This window comes from Drosophila kikkawai, chromosome X (assembly GCF_030179895.1).
Source record: "Drosophila kikkawai strain 14028-0561.14 chromosome X, DkikHiC1v2, whole genome shotgun sequence".
NCBI classification, from domain to species: domain Eukaryota; kingdom Metazoa; phylum Arthropoda; class Insecta; order Diptera; family Drosophilidae; genus Drosophila; species Drosophila kikkawai.
The window spans coordinates 10431254-10445443 of NC_091733.1; the positions used below are offsets into that span (position 1 = coordinate 10431254).

The 14190-nt window shown below is 43.2% G+C and overlaps 3 protein-coding genes and 1 long non-coding RNA gene across 7 annotated transcripts; 2 read left to right on the forward strand and 2 right to left on the reverse strand.

Annotated features, from left to right (window-relative positions):
• Positions 1 to 2157: 2157 nt before the first annotated feature.
• LOC108083395 (homeobox protein B-H1) lies at positions 2158 to 7084 on the reverse strand. The gene is made up of 3 exons (XM_017179146.3): positions 6620 to 7084; positions 2833 to 3391; positions 2158 to 2713 (listed from the first exon to the last, which is right to left on the reverse strand). Exons 1-3 carry the CDS (start codon positions 6690 to 6692, stop codon positions 2452 to 2454), a joined length of 894 nt encoding a protein of 297 aa, XP_017034635.1. The 5' UTR covers positions 6693 to 7084; the 3' UTR covers positions 2158 to 2451.
• LOC138929105 (uncharacterized) lies at positions 2622 to 3986 on the forward strand. Its single transcript, XR_011445515.1, has 3 exons — positions 2622 to 2750; positions 2822 to 3405; positions 3489 to 3986. It is a non-coding gene; the product is annotated as an uncharacterized lncRNA (long non-coding RNA).
• Positions 7085 to 7716: 632 nt separating the features above from the next.
• On the reverse strand, positions 7717 to 12355 carry Fpgs1 (Folylpolyglutamate synthase 1). 4 transcript variants are annotated; one of them, XM_017179402.3, is made up of 8 exons: positions 12173 to 12350; positions 12055 to 12107; positions 11369 to 11721; positions 11239 to 11256; positions 10528 to 10599; positions 10284 to 10457; positions 8522 to 9357; positions 7717 to 8458 (listed from the first exon to the last, which is right to left on the reverse strand). In XM_017179402.3, exons 3-8 carry the CDS (start codon positions 11645 to 11647, stop codon positions 8032 to 8034), a joined length of 1806 nt encoding a protein of 601 aa, XP_017034891.1. In that variant the 5' UTR covers positions 11648 to 11721; positions 12055 to 12107; positions 12173 to 12350; the 3' UTR covers positions 7717 to 8031. The 4 variants fall into 4 exon arrangements, with proteins under 4 accessions (XP_017034891.1, XP_017034889.1, XP_041630958.1 ...); XM_017179400.3 differs by having other exon boundaries at positions 11369 to 11747; XM_041775024.2 differs by lacking the exon at positions 12055 to 12107 and having other exon boundaries at positions 11369 to 11747; positions 12159 to 12355.
• A 44-nt stretch (positions 12356 to 12399) lies between these two features.
• LOC108083553 (box C/D snoRNA protein 1) lies at positions 12400 to 14134 on the forward strand. Its single transcript, XM_017179403.3, has 3 exons — positions 12400 to 13394; positions 13465 to 13599; positions 13666 to 14134. The coding sequence occupies exons 1-3, from the start codon at positions 12566 to 12568 to the stop codon at positions 13854 to 13856; spliced, it is 1155 nt and encodes a 384-aa protein (XP_017034892.1). The 5' UTR covers positions 12400 to 12565; the 3' UTR covers positions 13857 to 14134.
• The last annotated feature ends 56 nt before the right edge of the window (positions 14135 to 14190 follow it).

The following is a 14190-nucleotide window of genomic DNA, read 5'->3' on the forward strand; positions in this document are numbered from 1 at the left end:
CGGATCCCACCCCCTTGGTGCCTGCCTGCCCTCCGGCACAGATTTAAATCGAAATTGAGAAATAATATGCGTTTCCAGAAACTTTCGGGTTCTGTTACAGTGTCGTCTCCTTCCACGAGGACAAGTATTAAATCTAAATATTTAAGTATTCAAAAAGTTTTATCAAAAATATTTAGGCCCCATATTCATTATTATATTCTTAATATTTCAGTCTATTTGGCAATTAAACATTTCCAAAGATCGCAAGTTAGCCCTGAGAAGTATGCTCCTTTTTATGGAGACTTTAAAATTTCATAGCATCCAGCCTGGACGAAGGCATAACTTAAAGCAAACTAGGGAGAGCAACAGCGGTGAGTTTCATATCATTCAGCCAGATGCATGCAAAATTTAAAGTTGTTACAACTTCTCCCCTTTCTCTTTCTCGTTCTCGTTCTCTTTTTCTTTGTTTTTGTTTTTATTTTCCAAGTTCTTCAGTTCTTTCCTTTTAATTGCAAAGTTGGAAAACGCTGAAAGCTTAATGCAATTAATAACTCATTAAATAAATACAAATCAAAGTGGACGCCGGCTCAAAAGGAAGAGAAAAATGTGAAGAGAGGGAAGGGGGATAAAGGATAACGCTGATCCTTTGTGTTCAAAGGATGCCTGCGTAAAATGTACCAATTAAAAATGCAATTGAGATCTCAATTGCGCTGCGCAAATGAACCGCATGAATGTGGAAATGCAGGCATTGCAAAAAAAAAAAAAAAGCAAAAGCGAAATGCGGACGAAAAACATGAATCTGAATCCAGACTCTATATCTATTATATTGTACATACCTATCTCCAAGTGGCTGCGGTGGGAAAGTGCGGGGCTTAGCTGCGTTTTATTCATTAAATTACGCTCACATTTCATAGACAATTTCATGGTAACGGTAACTCGTTTTCCATTTCCACTTCCCTTCCATTTTGCCATTTCTCTATGGCTCTCTTTAGCTGCCGTTATTTTGTTGGCTCTTGTTCAGCTTGTGCTTCTGCTTCTACTTCTGACTTCTGCCATTGCCTTTGCGTTTGTTTCCGGTGGCTCCCTTCAAGTATCTTTTTAATTAGCGTCCTGCTCTGCTCCGCACCACTCAAAAACTACTCCACACTGACTTGCTCACCCGCAACAGCCCCCATTTCACCATCTCCGTCTGTCTGCCACTGTCTCTGTCCTTCTCTGACTGCCGCAGCGCTCCACGTCTCTCTCTCGCCCTTGTTAACTCACTCACCACAGATTCAATTTGTGGTAAACATTTCTCCTCCTTTTTGTGTAGCGAGCTAAATGTGCATGAAAATGTAACTGTAACTACAGTCTAGCCTCTGCCATGATATATTTATCCTGTAGAGTGCAATGCTTAAAGAACATTTTAGTTTCTATATCTATTATGATAATATTTATAAAAATTTTAAAAATAAAACATTACATACTTTTTGGCCCTTGCCACTTTGCATGCTGTTTGCATTAGCGAATAAAGACTGTATATGGAGCACTGCCACAGCCTCTGTCGCGGCCTCTGCTGCATTGACGCACTGGTGCCATCCCGCTCTTGCACACTCCCCCGCTCATGCGCCGTCTGGGATCCTTTGGTCCGTTATAATTGCAGGCAGATTTGTTGCTTGTTTTCCGGTTGGCTGGCTCATGGTCCCCATTCCCCCTCCACAGTCTGTAGTCTCTTTCTCTCCCTCCTTACCCTTTCGACTCAAATAATATATACATATATACGTATATAGAGGGGCATATGATGCCCCTGTATGTCGGTGCATATGTCGCGGGGTATTTGCTATATAGCGACAAATTGATAACGTTTTGTGCGATTCGCTCAAGTTGATTTTCAAGCATTGGCTTACAGCTCACCGAATGCAGATGGGCGAGCGGCACTTAACTGTTCTGTTCCGTTATGTCCGTCCTTCTCGTATTCTCTTTTATGTGCATAGAAAGCCATTCCAAAAGAAAGAAGAGAAAGCGTCCAGTAGGATATGGAAGAACACCATGTTTTTGATGGATGAAAAGCCGAGAACTTATTTAAAATTAACCAATTCATAGTAACAACTGCTCAAATCGTGAAATTAAATACATATTTATTCTGGCGAAAAAAAAAACACGTTCATAGAGTGCGAAGAAAAAAAAGGTTCGATTGTTTTATGTATTTTACAGTTAATTTGACTAAGCCTAATTTATGATTATCGTTAAATACATGTTTTATAATAATAATATCGGGTACGCTTGGTAAATACTGCTGGCATTTGACAACGACATCGACATCTCATCGTCTTCGATCTCGATTATCATCGGTTGGTTATTATTGCACAAGAACTGTTTTTCCTATATATATTATGTATATTATGTACACAGAGGCAACTGTATGATTAACTGGAAGCTGGAGTGGTTCCGGGAGGTGGCAATGGGTAGGGCTTCTTCTTCCAGGCGCGACTCCTACATGGGACAGCCGTGGACATAGCCCACGTTCCGGAAAATGGCAGCCGCTGCGGCAGAAGTAAGAAAATTGCATGGATTCCCAGCGGCCGCTGCAGCAGCGGCAGCGGCACTGAAGGAGCTGCTCAAGCCGGTGGGACAGCAACCCAATCCGCCGGGACCACCGCCGCTGCCGCCATCCTGCACCACAAAGTCCTTCTCCAGAGTCGCCTGGTGACGCAACTGCTCGAGGCGCAGTTGATTCTGCCGCTTCCACTTGGTGCTGCAGATTGGAACAGGGTGAAAACGGATTAGTTATCGTAAGTGATCTTAAAGGTCTTTTTTTTGGACTTATCATTAATTATGTATATTCCTAATTCTGGATCCATAGTATCTACTCACCGGCGGTTCTGGTACCAGGTCTTCACCTGCGTCTCGGAAAGGTTGAGGGTCTCGGCCACATCGCTGCGATCGGCCACGCTGAGGTACTTCTGGCAGCGGAACTTGCGCTCCAAATAGGCCAGCTGGGCGTGTGTGAAGGCAGTGCGACGTCGACGGGGCTTGCGTCCGCTCTTGCTCAGCTGCAGCTTGTGTTCCGCGTAGCCACCAGTGCCGCCTCCCCCTGTGCCTCCTCCTGCTCCGCCCCCATTGGCTTCGCCGCCGGAGGCCGCCGCCGCAAGTAGACCCGCTGCCACACCCGCCGCCGCTGCCGCTGCACTCAGTCCGGAGGCCATGCCCACGGCCACGCCAGTATTAGCTCCGCCAGAGCCGGAACCCGATTCTGGCCGCGGTGTGGCCGAGCCGCAAGACTCTACGCTAGACTCGTCGTGGTGGGTGAATCGATGCCGGTGGTGGTGATGGTGTGCAAGCAGCAGCTCCTGCTGGCAACCGGGAGCCGTTGAGTCTGGCGTGGATCGGTCCTCGATGTCTATGTCCGAGTCATCATTGGAGAGCTCGAGCTCTGCATTCGAGAGGGTGAGATATTAATGATTAATAATGGATAAGTATAAAGTCATGATTGATTGATATAAAGAAATGAAGTCATTTTCACCCCCAAGGATGTACATTGACTCGAGCACCGAGCCCATCAATGCCTTCGATTGACCACTTGAATTGAGCAAAGGATGGAATGCTAGCATTGAAACACTGTTGCCTGCTTTCTGGCGCAGCGTGGCGTTAATGCTTCCGTCGGTCTTCGGGCAGCGCGTGCAGCCACTTCCGGTCGAGGAGGAGCCACCCCGGGAAACTCATTATCGCGCTCCCAGCCACAGACAACGAGCCGCGCCCTCAAGTAGGCGTTGGTCCATTAGGAAGACAGCGACTCGGATGGGCAGCAGCAGCAGCAATTTGCCGCAATCAACGTGTTATTTATATCCGCCGCACATATCCGGATCCGTTACAGGATCGAAATCGGAAACGGAGTCGGACTCTGCGGGCTGCCTGATTAAATTCACGTGTCGTCGAGCGCTCAATTGTTTCGCATAGGAATCTCTGCATGTATGTACACTGAAACTAATTCCAATTTTTTCGAAACTGAAAATAATGCTACCGACAAACCATTGGAAATAATTATAAAATTAAATAGTTTATCTTAATAATTTAAAACTATTCAAAAAAGTTCTTCTATTAATTTAACAAGTAAAAAATATATTGTTTATATAGTTTAAAAATGGTTATTAAGGTATTCTTTTTTAAACTCGAGCAAAAAATACTTTTATTAAATGAAAAACATTTTTTTAAGCCGCCAAATAATATTTAAAAATACTGGAAAATCAGGTGTTTCTAAATTTAACAAAAATGCTCAAGTCTTGATTTTTTTCCCTGTGGCACTTAACCTAACGTTCACATTAATGCGATCCGGAGAGCAACCCCCTTTGGGAACTCATCTTCGATTCTTCAGCGCCTTTCTGACTTGAGCGAACGCCGCAGGCGCTCACGTGTGTCCGCTCAGCAAGGATTCCTTTTCTTTATTTTTTTTACCAACCGGAAATTATTTTTATATTTGTATATTTTAACCCCAAATGGGTTTTGACTTCTGATTCTATTTATACCGACTTAGAGACAGGACGAAAGCAGAAGGGGTCCTGTCATATGGGATATATGTGCAAGCGAAAGGTTATTCAATTATGCATATGTGTGCGGATGTCCTGGGGAGCGTCTCGAGTGAGTTCTTTCTTTTTCCTTGAAAAGTCACGTCGTATCAATTTGCGGCACAATTGCCATTTAATAGGCACTTGAACTGTGAGACACACATATAAAAAAAAAACACCCAGAACGCAGAAGGATAAGGATGATGTCCTTGCATGTGCCGACAATTTAGACCTCTTTAAGAATGACGTATTTTTGTCTCAATTAGGGAACAAATCAAATCCAATTGAAGGGTTCAATTAGAGAAAAGATAAACCCTTAAAGATAAGGATTCCTTAATACCTTGAAACTAGAAATGTGAGATAGAAATCTTTCTTTATTCCTATTTCCTTGGGGGGAAAACGCTAAAGGTCTAGGCTCACACAGAGACAACTCCCGCAAAAGTTTCACTTTCTCCATCTAACTGGTGGCGACAATTAGCTTCTAAATAGTTGTAATTGTTGAGTTAAACTTTATTTAATGTCATGCATAATTAGAAGACAGCCACACATGGGCCAAAAACCAAACAAAGCCAAAGCACCTGAGGCCGTACACTGAAACAATTTTTATTTCAAAATGCTTTAAAGAAAATACATCAGATATACATATATAGATATTTATTTTATTGTTAAATTGTATTTTTAATAATTTGTGAGCTTATAAAAGTAGTAATTCGTTAAGGAGAGAATTTATAATAAACATATAATTTTAGTCGTACGAGAACTCTAAGTAACATCCTAAATATTATGCATTTTCCTTCTTGATATGCATTATTTTACGTGTATTTGTCATTGCAGAGTTTTCATTCATGGGCTCTCTCATAATTCCACCTCCTTTCCCTCCTGTCCTTTCCCTTTCTGTTTTGTTGTGTCCCCCCTTTGGCCAAAAACAATTAAAGTGTTCGTACGTGACAAATTGCTCAAGCGCAGGTTACGAATCAAGCAGTGCCGGCCACACCGAAAACAAAATAAATAAATGATAATAAATAATTCGTAACTATAAATAAATACAACAAGTAAAATAACTTTAAAATTATGAATTCACTTGCCTTTTAAAATAATTTAAGTTTACATGGATCCATTTATTGGGGCTAGTTTCTAATAGTATCTTACTAGTTTGGTTTTTTCGGTGTATGCAGTGCAAGCAGTGCACAATTAAATAACGGCCCCTAAGCGCCCGTTTTTGTTGTTTCAACTCATTCATTCCCACCCACTCTCTTTCTCTTTTTCTTTTCCCCTGCCTGTCGCAGCCACTGGGAGAAGGCTCTCCCTCGCTCCGCTAAAAGTTTCGTTTGCGATAATTGAGCGAGGTGTGAGATTTAAATGCCACAGGACAAAAACAGAGAGGGAGGGAGAATCGAAGGAGGTGGGCGAGAGAGAGCGAACATGGCAATTGTCAGCGAACATCAAAGGAGGAAAGGGAAGAACAAAGAGCAGGCTAATTGGCCAACAAAGGCGTTTAGTATATATACATACGTGGTTATTATTATGTGAACTGAACTCCTTGAGTTGGAAACGTAATGCAATGCTTGTGCTTATTTTTTAATAAATTATAAAATAAAACCAAATGTAAACTTCACCATTACTTTAGAATAGTTTTAGCGAAAATTAATATATCAAAAATGTAATAACTGTTGATTTTTATACCCTTGAAGGTTATTTTAGTTTTAGTTGAAAGCTTGTTACGCAGTGAAGGAGTCATTTCCGACCGTATAAATCATATATATTCTTGATCAACAGCTGAATTTTTTTTTAGCCATTTCCAAAGGACATTATTTTTTTTCAATTCTTTCAAAATTTGTTAAGGGGTTACATTGTTAAAATTGTCAAAAATTTACAAAAAGTTTTAATTCTTGAGTTTTAAAATGTAGTATGCAGATTTATTAACTTCATAAACACTAACAATCAAAATTAATGCATTTTTAGCTCTGTTATGTTTTATATTTTGTCTCCTGCTTCTGCTTCACAAACTTAGCTTCCTTGATTTTTATAGATGTTAAAATGTTGCTTTTATGTTTATTTATTTTTATAAATGGAATAATGTAGAAGTATAGTTAACTCACCAGAGTCTGTTTGTCGTCGCGTGATCAAATCCCCCAAAAGATCTCGTATTAAAAATGATTTTGAACTCTGCATGATGGACTGGCTATTTTTATTTCGTTTCCGCTTAGTAGAGGTGATTGATATTTTTGGTTATTTGTGGGAATTGCTTTAGGCCGCCTGCCTAATTTTGATCATGGTTACACTTGTCACTCCTTTTAACATTAACAAAAATCGTTTGGTTTGGTTTGTTTTTATTTAATTATTATTTTTCCTTTTGGTCAAATAATGTTATGTTATTTTTGCCCGCCGGCGGTGGTTCTGCGATCCCAGGATTCTACAAGTAATCGAGTTTTCCGGGACGTGGCAGCGGAGGCCGAAGTAATTGAAACTGTTACTGTAACTGTAACTGAACCGCTAAGCGCCGAGTCAAATGAACAACTGAAATGCGAAACGCCGAACGTTTATTAATCCTTTTAGCGAACATCGCCAGGACCCACACACACCCCCGCAAGCACGCATACACGCATACACAGTCAGAGAGGCAAGTGAATTACGCGGATTTGTTGCTGTAAACGGGACAGTTTAGCGCTCAGGCCGGCGTCGACGGCGGCGTTGGCAGAGTCAAAAAAAAAAAAAAAAAAATAAGGCTAGAAAAAAGGAAACTTTCGCAATGGCCGCTGCCATTTAACCGTTATTTAATCAGTCGACTCACAGACTGCGCTCACACATGCCGTCCCTCTTGCTCGCAAACTTCCGTCATCCCGTTAGCCATTTTGTTAAGCAGAGCTCGACTCTCCCCCGCTCTGTCTTTCTCTCTTTGCAGGATTTCCCTGCTTGCCATTGGCTATTACTTTCGTTTAACCCAACCAACCCCGAATTTTTGATTTGCGCAGGAAAAGCAACCCTCCTGGCGAGGCTTTCGTCGCCGTTACCAGCGTCCAGTTTGCGTGGCATTAAAAGCCGTGACAGTCGCGTGCCCAAAGAGCTCTGGCTCGGATCGGAGGTGCAAGCAGTGCAAGGTGGAGGTGTGCAGTTGCAGGTGCCGTTAGGAGATGCTGCTTTACCGTCGGTAAGCCGGAAAAGCCCGCAGTTTATTGATAAAATCTAGGAAAACAACTCAAAATATTATTTATATTCCAAACAACATTTATCAAAGGTCCATGCACTGTTTAATTTGATGTTCTCAGCTTACATTCCAAATTAAATTTGATGAAATCACTTGATTCTTAGGCCTTAAGAGAGTGGACATACACGTACGATGTAAAATTTAAAATAGACTTTCGATAATATAAAGTCCGTTTTTGGGATATGCGCCAGAATTTCAACTTCAACTAATAACTATTCTTAAGGCATTACAACGGCATCCTGTGGTGCCCACAGATGCGCAGTGGGAATGCACGAGAATGCAGGGGGAAACAGGAGCAGAGGAGCCTCATTTCGGATCATCCTGCTCGTTCCTTTGAGACTGATCGATTGAATCGAGGGCAGCGATGGCCGCGCCCACCAGATGGAAGGAGCCGGTGACCAGGACGTCCAACTCACCGGAGGTATCTGTTAGCGGATACTTCTCGCGAATCGCTATAAAGGTATCGACTAGGTGAGGGAATGCTTGGCTATTAAGCGGTGTATTCTCTGCGCGACACAGGTCATTCCAGTCATTGGCAATGGATTGCGATCGGCCCAGCTGCCTTTCCTCGCTAACGGATAGAAACACCTGGCTGGCATAGATTGGCTTCGATGCGGACAAATTGGGCGAGAAGCAGGCCATGTCGAAGGGATATGTGCGATGAAGGACCTTCAGCAAGGGCCGGATATCCGTTTGCCCCTTGCGGTTAAAGATCAGGATCTTGGGATTCGGACTGCAGGAGAAATCAGGAGAGACTTTGCAAGGCTTGAAAAAAGAAAGGTAATCTCTTTCTCACCTGTCTTTCACGTTCTTATGGAACCACTCTGCGCACACCTCTATGCTCTCCAGCGTATGGGCTCCGTCAAAGAAGAGACGCATCCCCCGCCATTCCACCTTCTGACATCGACCCGGCCAGTGAGATTTGACCAGGCCATCCAGAAGCTGTTGATCCATCATTATCTCGTTGGCGTTGTGCTCCCTTCCCTTTGCCCGCACCAGATAATCCATGGCCAGCTGGACGGCCAGAGAACCATTCAGCTTAATCACAGCGCTGAGATCTTCATAGGGCTGAGCGGCGGTCGCTTCCGATTTGAAGTATTCCTCGGTGGGTGGCACCTGAAAGATGGTATCGATGCCATTGTCCTTCGCCCGCTGACGTATCACCTCCAGGCACTCCGGCTGCGTGACATGCGTGAACACATGCGATCCTGGCTTAATGATGCCAGCCTTCTGCCAGGCAATCTCCTCGAGGGTAATGCCCAGCAGATCCGTATGCTCTAAAGCCAGCGAAGTGATTCCCACGGTGCCCACGTTCCGTACGATATTGGTGCAATCCGATTCGCCACCGATGCCCACCTCAAGCACGGCCACGTCCACTTTCTCCTCCACGAAAACGTGAAAGCCCAGTATGGTGACGAACTTGAAGTAGGCGGGCATGTCGTGATCATGCTCCCGCAACTCCCACAGGCGATTGTACACCTTCCAGAAGTGCTCCGTGAACTTGGCCTTGTCCAGGGGCTGGCCATTGATGCGGATGCGTTCGTTGGTGGCCAAAATGTGCGGCGAGGAGTAGAAACCCGTTTTGAGGCCCTGGTGGCGCAGCAGGGACTCTGTGAGGGCGCAGGTGGAGCCCTAAAAAAACACAAGAGAAATTAAAAATTAAAAAAAAAATTTTATAATGAAAGCAAATGGCTTTTAAATATAATTTACGGCTCTATCTCTCTGGTATTATTTTATTTTGTGATTATATTTAGATCTGGAGAGACCTTGTTTTTGCTGTCTAATTATATGTAGGCTGCAAGGTCACCCCTCCCCCCATTATCTGCGGACAACCTGTTTATCTGCTTATAATGGAGTTATCTACGGAACGTGCTCCACAAATAGTATAGCCGGCAAATCAAAATAAGCCAAGTATTGAATGTACCTATAAGCCAAAGCTCAATTTACGGCACAACGAACTTCGAAACGAGAAAGAACCGGAAAGTAAACAGTCAGGCAGTGTCTAGACTAGAAGGTACCCTGGTGATACAGAAATTATAATGGTATAAGGAATATATTATTTAAATTGGGGAATTTTTTACTAAGGTTTTATAAATATAACTTGGTTATGTGAGAAAAAAAAAGGTGGTTAGTCATGATATAATTCATTTTTTTATATATAATATATATAAATTTATATATTTTTTGAGATATTTCTTGAATAAAATGTTATTTAAATTCAACTAACCTTATTTTAAGTGTCAAACTGGCTAAGAACCTTGTCAAATATACCCTTAACTCTGCTGGGTATCAATGACCAAAACAGATCCATCAATAAACAAAATACCAATTCGAAAAAAAGCTAAACAAATCTTATCAGCCAGCGAGCTAGCGATTATCGGCCTTGCCAGAGCCGAGAGCCGGTGGAGAGCAGTGACTCTGGGTGACTCTATATATATGTATGTGTGTGTGAGGCAGGTGAGAGAGCTAACGCTCAAGCTCAAGTTTGGAGCTGGAAACCACCTAAAGACCTGCTACAGATAACTGGTTACAAGATAGAAAAGAGCTCATATGCTGACCTTGCCCTTGGTGCCGGCAACATGGATGTAGGACAGCTTCTCCACGGTCTCCAGCGCCAGGCCGCTCCTCTCCAGATACTTCACCGTGAACTTCCTGGCGTCCCTCCGGGAAATTACCGAATCCCTGATGGTGTCCTCGTTGGATTGCAGGAAGTTAAGCTGAGCGATGGCTGCCTGCAAATCGAAATCGAAATCATATTAATTTCTCACGATTATTTTCCCGAAGCTCTCCACAGAGACTCACCTCGAAGGCCTCGTTCACAGCCTTGTTGGTCTCGTCGCTTATTAGCAGGTGATTCAGCTGCTCGACGGCTTCCTACGAAATACCAAGCAAAATAATATAATATTTTAACGTTTTAAATCTATTTTTTTTTTAACTTTGAAATAACCCCTTATAAAATGTTGAAAAAAATTGTGAAATATTTTTGATGATTTTTAGGAAAAAATCCAAATTTAAAATGTCTATAACTCAGCCAAAAATTCATTAAATTTAATTCGGAAAGCGGATTCGTCTTAGTTTCTATAAGGTTAATAAATTTGCATACTGAATTGTAGAATTTTTTAATTTAGTTTTTTGCCAATTTTTGAACATTTTTAACAATGTAACCCCTTTTTAAATTTTGAATAAAGTTTCCGGACATGGGTAAATAGACTCAGCTGGTCAAGAATATATATGATTTATGGGGTCGGAAAAGATCATGTTTGGATATATATCGCTCATGTTTGGATATATAGTAAGATCTTATAAATTTTCATAAGAATTTTTTAAATTCTTTGCTTTTAAATATTTAAAAACTTTTTGAGATGCAAATCGAAATATGTACATACATACATTTTAATAGCTTTAAAAAACAATAAATTTATTTTTTTTAGTTATTCCCTTGCCTGGCTACTAGCAATCTAAACCTAAATAAAATCCTAATTACAAGCTAAAAACTAATGTATAAGCACTTGCCTTAGAATATCCATCATGCTGTTCATCGGAGGATATGTAAATGGAAATATTTTAAGAAAATCGTATTAAACTTATATCGGATATGTCGAACATACATATGTATATCTGGAGAACAAGTTGTGGGACTCACCTCGAAGGCAGCATTGCAATCCTTGTCGCATTTCTTGGTCTCTATGACACCTATATCATGGACGTTCCTCTGCAAATCGGGATTGAACACCAGCTCGGCCAGGGTGTAGTTGGGCGGGCTCGAGTGCTGCTCCCTGGCGGCCCGCAGACGTGCCTCCCTCATGCTCTGGCGGTTGCTCACTGGGCTCCGACTGCTGCTGCTCAGTGCGCTGAGGGTGCTCGAACGGCTAACGGGCAGCAGTCTGGGCACACAGACACGGCACAGCTGGCGATTCGCCATATTTATAGAGCGTTTCTCGGCTGGCGCTCTCGGGTCGTCTGGTCGCGACTCTCGGCTGGCGGGGACAGTGGTATCTTCGGGGCGAAACGAAGCCAAAAAGCTGGTAAATACAAACTCTAATTAGGTATTGAATTAGTTAGGCGGCGGTGCTAGTAAGGTGCGCGTTAATTAGCTTATAGTTAAATATTTCGCAAATGCGTTCAAATATTGCGCCAGATAACGGATAGCGAAATGCTTGTCGATTGCGATAACTGGATAAGCACGATAACGATAATCGAGGGCATATGCGACAACCCTGCACACACACGCACATGCATTACATGCAACGACAGGGCCGGTGCTGTGTACTTGCAATAAACAAAACAAAACAACAAACTGCACTTGCGGCCGAGAATGTAGCCACTCACTGTATTGCCACGCTATTGATTTATGCTCTTTGGCCACTTTTCAGTTGTCGTCCCTGTTGAAAATTGAGGAATATTGGGCATTATTTGTTTGGCAATGAACTAACGTAATCTCACGCACACACGCACGACCCAACATAAAACATGTGGACGGCGAAAACAGATGTTAGGGCTTCAGCGGCGACAGATTGGCGAATTTCAAGCCAAATTGCTGGCGATTTTGCGGGATTTGCTGCGAATGGAAAATAACTGTTTTTCCAAACTTTAACTTGAATTTAGAAATGTCCGGGCATCATTTAAATATTTTGATTGGCTAGCACCCGCTTACTAAGGTCGGGACACTCGCAGGCAAATGCTTAAATATGTATTTATATTTTAATGCGTTTATTTAACTATTTCCTATGTTAGTCATCACTGGCGCAGGGTAAACAATGCAAAGAAGCGCACCTCTAGCAGTCAGCACGCGGACTGATATTGTTTTGAAAGCTGTAATTGGAGTTTGGATCCCCAAACAATGACAGAGACCAGCAGTAATGGCAGCTTTAGCCCCCGCCTGGGCATGTGCGAGGTGTGTGCCGCCAAGGAGGCGCGCTACGCCTGCCCCAAGTGCGAGGTAAAGACCTGCAGCCTGGCCTGCGTCCAGATCCACAAAAAGGAGCTGGCCTGCGATGGCCAGCGGGACCGCACCAAGTTTGTGCCCCTCAGCCAGATGACGGCCCGCGAGTTCATGAGCGACTACTGCTTCCTGGAGGAGGCCACACGGTACGCGGAAGCCCGCCAGTCCGATCGCAGCAAGCGCTTCACCCACGACAACAGCAACAACAGGAGCCTCCCAGTGCCGCAGCACCGACTGCGAACGGCGGCGCACTCGCGCAGTATACGACTCCAGCTGCTGCTACCGAACTTTAGCAGGCACAAGGAGAACACGACTTATCTGGACTGGAAGCTGAGACGACTCTTCTGGCGCGTGGAGTGGCTGTTTGTAAACATTCCGCTGGAGGAGGACGACGACGGCCAGGCCCAGCCAGTGGCTCGCTTCGTGGATGCCCGTTGCGACGAGAATGAAACTCTGGCGAATCTAGCCCTTAAGTATGTGGATCTGCAGCAGGAGACGGCGCTGAGGCATCGCAAGCGTTTGGCCCACCACCAAACGGCGGGCATTGGCCAGCTGAACTTTTGGCTGCGTGCCGAAGGCGTTCCCCGTAGCGCCACATGTTGCTATGCCCTGGAAGCGGCAAAGCCTTTGGGCAAGAATCTAGCCGGCAAGACCATCGTCGAGTTTCCCACCATCTATGTTACCTACCATCCAAAGCCGCCCTTGGGGCTCGAGGCCATCGAAAGCGGTACGGCTTAAGCTTTAATTTAATTTTTAATAATTTCTTTAATAGGTATATTTTTAACATATTTTTAAAGAACTGGATGAAGAGATATCGTCTGCCTGCCCGCCAGCAGCCAAAAAAGCCAAGGAAGAGCAGGAAGAGGACAACCATGACAAGAGCAATAACAGAAGCCTCTTGGAGCCGCAGGTGGCGTCCACATGTGTAGATGGTACTGCTTAATCTTGAATATTTGTTTTTCTGTGTAATTTTCTTTAAATTTCAATTTCAATTTTAGATAGAGAACTGGAGGAAGATTCATCCGCGTCAGAGGAAGAGGCCGAGATTGATATATTTCGCGGAATTGCCACATCCTTTCCTAGCGAGGATGAGAGCGAAGAGGAAGACGAAGATAATAACTTGGCTTTCGAGGGAAGTTACACAGAACAAGGCGATGCGGAGCCCTCAGAGAGGAAATCAGGAACATAGCAGGACAGGACTAGGAGTAATGGGGAATTTCCCAACTGTCCACAATGTCATCCGATAACTACATATAACTATATAAAAAAGAATTACCTTATCCCCCCTCCCCCCTTAATTAAAATTAAAGAAAACACAAATTGTATATTAGTTTTTACATAAATCTTGTATATTTCCTCATACGCATTTGATTTAGTTTATTTTTTGTAATTATTTTAGGCTAATTAAACGTTAAGAATTCAAACCACGCTTTCGACTTGGCTTCGATCTAGGTTCCATCATCATATTATGTTTGTGTATATATTTTGTTTTGTTTTGGAAAAAAAACCAATTTTACACAGAG